The 5,693-nt window shown below is 32.9% G+C and overlaps 1 protein-coding gene across 1 annotated transcript; it reads right to left on the reverse strand.

Annotated features, from left to right (window-relative positions):
* Positions 1-1,589: 1,589 nt before the first annotated feature.
* On the reverse strand, positions 1,590-5,284 carry LOC131853991 (uncharacterized). Its single transcript, XM_059205108.1, has 2 exons — positions 3,772-5,284; positions 1,590-2,753 (listed from the first exon to the last, which is right to left on the reverse strand). Exons 1-2 carry the CDS (start codon positions 5,222-5,224, stop codon positions 1,864-1,866), a joined length of 2,343 nt encoding a protein of 780 aa, XP_059061091.1. The 5' UTR covers positions 5,225-5,284; the 3' UTR covers positions 1,590-1,863.
* Positions 5,285-5,693: the final 409 nt, after the last annotated feature.

Consider the following 5,693-nt stretch of genomic DNA (forward strand, 5'->3'; position numbering starts at 1 on the left):
ATAATTTACTGTATATACATTTTCAGTAATAAATAAATTAATAGGTGTATAGTAATTACAGAATTTGGAAATTATAATAAACACATTACAATGGGTAGAAAATTCTATATTCTTTTTAAAAGTAGACCTCACGTTTTTGTGTGATTTTCATAAAATCCTTTCTTCCGAGTTTCGAATTAGCGAAAATACTATTTATGCTAAATTTATAAGTTTTTTTAGCATTTATATCAGGGGTTTAAGCTGTACATTGAAAAAGTATGACAGGATAAGTTTGTTTTTATAGAAGTTCAGTCATTTTACATACTGAAGTATAATGCACAGTAAGCTTCAATTTAATGTTACACTACATAATTCCGATTTCAAATTATTAATCTACTTCAGTGTTACATCTATTGGAATGCAGAAAACCAATTATATTTACATTTTTTAATTTATTTACAATTTTAATTTAAATGCATACAAGTGTTCATTGCAACGATATTATGCTGTATCGAGCAATATATTGTTGTATCACATTGGTAGTTTTACTATACAGTAACAATTTAAATTCAACCTTATTCTTAATTTATTAGTACATAAGTTTAAACGTACAGAAAATGTTTAAATATTGATGCAGATAAAGACAATTTAGTGTTGTCCTTTTCATTATTATGGATTTAAGAACTTTATAATAGAGACAAAAGTATTGAAGCATGTACACTAAGGTAACAATTATATAAGATTGTTATTTGAAATGATTAATTTGTAACTTCTTTCTCAACATTGGAGGTTAGGGGTAAATAAGTAGGGCAATTGATGCATTAGTAGTTTATTATTATGTTAAACAGATTAAAATGGAAGGTGTTTCATATAAGAACATGGATAATTTACAAGGTACAGTTACAACCCCAGTTATACAGTAAGTAACAGGGTCCTTCATAATTGCAAAACTTTTAAAAGCAATCTGTTGAAATTCGAAATAATTGAGAATTAGAAAATAAAATAAAATTATAGGACTGAAAGTAAGGCCATGATGATGATTATAGGATCCATCACTGACTTTGGAAAGAATATTTTATTATTGGTTGGTCTAAAGGAATATAGTTACGTAGTCCATGAACCTATGTAACGTGTGATACATACAGTGTGATGTCTCTGAAGACGATATCTAGGACATGATAAAGTGGCGGAGAAAAATAAGGGAAGAAGACAACGAAGAGAGAAAGCCTGTAGAACTATAAAAGAAGTAACCCGTTTTTGTATATGTAGATTCAATTTCGATAATTTTGTTTCTATTCACAAACCTCTTAATAAAGTATTTGTAACTAAGAAGGGACATATTACAATGCATTTAATATTATCATAAGCACCAATATAGAATAATATTATAAAATGTTCTGTCAATGCCATGTTTAATATATCTACTGTACAAATTACTTAATATCTATATAAATTTATGGAATACAGGCCATAAAAATTGAACTTATGTATAAAATATATATATTATTAACAATTGATAAAACCATTCTTTAATATAAGGCGATAACATATAGAATTAAATAAATAATTTACTAATCTTGATAGAAGATAATGCCTTGATTATATCTCAATTATTTAAACCATATCATTTAATATGTATTACAAGTATATTAAGATCTGAACTAGAAAACAAACTAGATATCAGATATTCTAAAACTAAAAACATGGCATACTTTCTACTATAAAATGTTAAAATCTATTCGAAAATATCTTTCAATCTTTTCCAAATCATGAAATAGACAAAAATTTGTCGTCTTTGCATATCTTCTATCAAAATAAAGATAACTTTATACTTTAAAATCCAACACAACTATAAATTATAGTTATAAATACTTTTATACTAATTTACACTTGGGTAGCATTATCAGCAGAGTTCAAAAGGAATGGTTCCTTCACTTCACAAGAGTTTCTCTTTCTTGGTTTCGGTGGAGGTTTGGGACCAGTTTTTGTCCTACCTATTGTACCACTAACTACATTTACACTGTAACCCATCCACAAGTCTCGAATGGGATTTTTAATGGCTCCTTCATTTTCGGATAGCATGACTTTAAGAGGCCGTTGCTCCGACGCTTTCATGATTCTCCCCTGAGATGCATTTATGGACATAGCTTGCAAAGTTAGCAACTGATTATGGATGTTTGGGGAACTAAGACTGTTTCTTGGTATCGTTGCATGCGGTGTTCCAGGTGCAGGTGATGGGGCAGGTTCAATCTCTTCCGAGTCATGTAAACTAGAACTCATTTTACTAATTGGACCTAAGTCCATTTCGCTTTTATTAAGACTATAATAATTACCACCATGGCCAAATAGCTTCATATTGAAGTTGTCGTAATAGGGGATAACCCCATTAAGCGTTGAAAATATTTGAGGACGTATATTGTCTTGGCTATGCCTTGGTCTTCTGGGTAAAGTGACGTATCCACTTTTGGGGCTCATGAGTGGTGCAGAACTTTGTAGGTTTGAATTTTGTAATCTGCTATATAAAGTTGGATTGATTGTTGTAACTCCGTACACTGGGGATTTAATTGGACTATCAGAATTAGTTTGATTTAGTCTCTCTTGTCCAGATGACGTGCCGCTGGCTGGTGAGATTTGAGTTCCTCCTCTTAAAGGAAACGAAAGAAGGTCTGGTGGGTATGCTTGGTGATCTTGAATCAAACGGTTCATAAGTAAAGCTTCATTAGATGCTTTAGAGAGCTCTACTTCTTGGTGACGACTGTTATCTTCGTTGGATGCTGTAAACAAAAATGGAATTTGAAAATCCTATATTCTTTTAGAGTTTATCCAAAATCACAATTTTTACTTAAACAACTGGTTCTAAAGTGAAATTGTTATAAGTGATATATGAATTATATATTTTCTTATGAATATATTAGTTACTAACGATCTGCCCCGGCTTTACTATTAATATAAGGAACTATATTTAGTTTTTTTTTATTATACACTACTACCCATGTTATTCGTATATAGGTCAATAAAATTTTAAAATAGGTTAAGCTTTATTTTTAATATATTCACTACCAATCACACTTTCTACTTTAAAATAGTGTTACATTATATTAATGTATTAACGCCAGATCTCTTACAAGTTCTATAAAGATGGTGCTAAGTTAGAGTGTTAAGGTTAAAAGCCTAATTATCTCAATTTATATTTTATAAAAGAACTTTAAATATATGTGGGTTCTTATAGATGATGCTATTTGAAACTTCAATACAATTGTGTCAACATTACTATTTTATTCGCTTTAAAAGCTTGTACAGTAAAGAACCTATTAAATTTTATGTCACAAAAGGCCCAGCACGCAACAATAAGAATGTTTCATCCAGAGTAGTTTCTTGTAATAAATTACATTAAATTATTTCCCCGGTTGAAACCAACCTAATGTTCTAACATGAAGTCACTGCAATAAATTTCATATTGTTCTTGTTTTTATATAAACATAAATCAGTTTTATAAGAAAAGTTTGCATCAGAAAATACTTCGCAATTTACAAACCGCCAGTTTCTAAGTTTTCTTAAGAAATTGCCGATCAAAGCAAACCCCAAATTTTAACAACGAAATTTCAAGGAATTCCTAGATTTAATTTTAAATTCCCTTTGATATTATTCCATCAATAATTCTCAAAGGCTTCTTAAAGTTTTACATATTAGTATTATCAACGTATAATTTATACTCCTAGTAAAATTGTCACAAATTAATAGAATCTAGTTAATTTAGGAGAGACTCGTAAAGTACAGTAAAAATAAACTCACCGTTAACAGAGTCATTGTCCAAGAGAGTCTTGTTCAACTCGGACATTTCCGTAGCTTCACTAGTAAGGGACGGCGGTGCCTCGTATTTTCTCGGAGGCTTTGTTACAGGGTTTACTTCCGACTTTATTAAAGTTTTATCTCCTTCGGAAGCTACAGAGCCCTCTATTAAGGCCTCACCATTAGAAGAACGTGTATCAGTTTTAATCAGTCTTTTAATTTCATTATTCTGAGTAGTAAAGTAACAGATTGCTACCGCAGCGGCACAAATTATAATAATCGCTAACAAACAACCAACTAATATTGCAAAGGAGTCTGCATCTAATCCAATTATGGAACCAACCCCTCCATACTTAGACAATATGAGCATGACAGTTTTCTCATCCCGACCACCAGGATTTTCAGAAACACACGTGTAATTTCCTCTATCATTGTATCTAGCATTAACAATCGTCAAATTAACCCATCGTATCAAATCCATAGTATTCTCGGAAACAATGTATCTTATCTCGCCAAATGATCTCATGTCTATAGTTTTTCCATTGAACCGCCAAACCACTTCGGGAGTAGGATTACCTACAACTTTACAAGTCAAAGTTACGTTTACATCGTAACTTCTGATTGTTGAATCCGGCAGCGGTTCCAATATAGTAGGCCGACAAGCGAAGTTCGATGAATCTAATTCATTCCAAAGTTTCTCTCGCACGGATGACGGCTCCGCACAGGCAGTAGGTGGGGTATATAAGTTGTGACTGATCACCCAATCTCTAAATGGCTGCAGGTTGCAGTCGCATCGCCACGGATTATTGTGCAAATCTAATCCTGACAAATTTCTCAACGCCATCAAAGTTTCGGGCTTCATGTGACTTAATTTGTTACCGTCAAATCTCAGTATCTTTAACTGAGGCAAGTTTACAAATGCTTTAGTGCCAATCCGCAAAATCCTGTTATTACTAACCTCTACTTTCTGAAGGAACTTCAAGTTGCGAAATATACCGTCTTCCAACTTATCGATGAAGTTGTTGCTTAAGTTTATTAATCTTAGTTTCTCTGTGCCTTTGAACGTGTCTGGGTGGAGATATTGTATCCTATTCTTGGACAAATCGAGTTCTATCATTATAGCTAATGTTGCGAATGCCGATCTATGAACAACTTCTAAGTTACACTCTTTTAGAAACAACTTTTTGAGATTACTTAGGCCTACTTTTTTAAATCCTTCTTGATGCAATTGTTGTAAATTATTGTTTGACAGATCTAGTATTTGGATGTCGCTGCTTAAGTTAGCCGGGATTACTTTAAGGCTGGAGTTTGAGCAAATTGCAGCTTTATTGCCCGACTGCCATCGACAGTCGCACGGTCTTTGGCATTCTGTGGTGAAGTCTGCGATGGTCGTGGTTAGTATGACGATCGGTAGGAGAGCGATTCTCATCCATGTCTTCCACTGTTTATGAGCCATTTTGTAATGGTGGTGGTCATTGCCTCGCCTTGTCGCATTCCTGAACAGTACTCGAACGCATTGGTGTTCTGTAACAAAGGAATTAATTATTAAAACTTTAATGTACAAATATACCAATAAACGGCCTCGGTGGTCCGGCGGTTTAGCACACTGCTTTACTTCCAATGATCGCGGGTTCGATTCCTCGCACGGTACAAACATTTGTATTAATGAGTATGATTATTTGTATTGGTCTGGGTATTATCTATATATACTATGTATGTATTTACAAAAAAAATTAAGTATTTATATCAGTTGTGTAGTACCCTTAAAACAAGCTCTGCTTACCGTGGGACTAGATGGCGCTGTGTTAATGTCCAGGGTTATTTATTTATTTTTATTGAATAAGGGTGCGTGGAAATGTGTATATTTTCTATTTATTTATTACTAGCTATTCGCTCCGGCTTCGCCCGGGTGTACATGCATTTAT

This window comes from Achroia grisella, unplaced genomic scaffold (assembly GCF_030625045.1).
Source record: "Achroia grisella isolate CSIRO2021 unplaced genomic scaffold, CSIRO_AGI_Agris_v1 utg918, whole genome shotgun sequence".
NCBI classification, from domain to species: Eukaryota; Metazoa; Arthropoda; class Insecta; order Lepidoptera; family Pyralidae; genus Achroia; species Achroia grisella.

Excerpts from the sequence above, each read along its gene's own strand:
- LOC131853991 (XM_059205108.1), bottom strand. The coding sequence starts at position 5,224 with ATGGCTCATAAACAGTGGAAGACATGGATGAGAATCGCTCTCCTACCG. Across the intron at positions 2,754-3,771 it reads GGACAATGACTCTGTTAACG|CATCCAACGAAGATAACAGT; the intron begins GTGAGTTTATTT and ends TTTTGTTTACAG.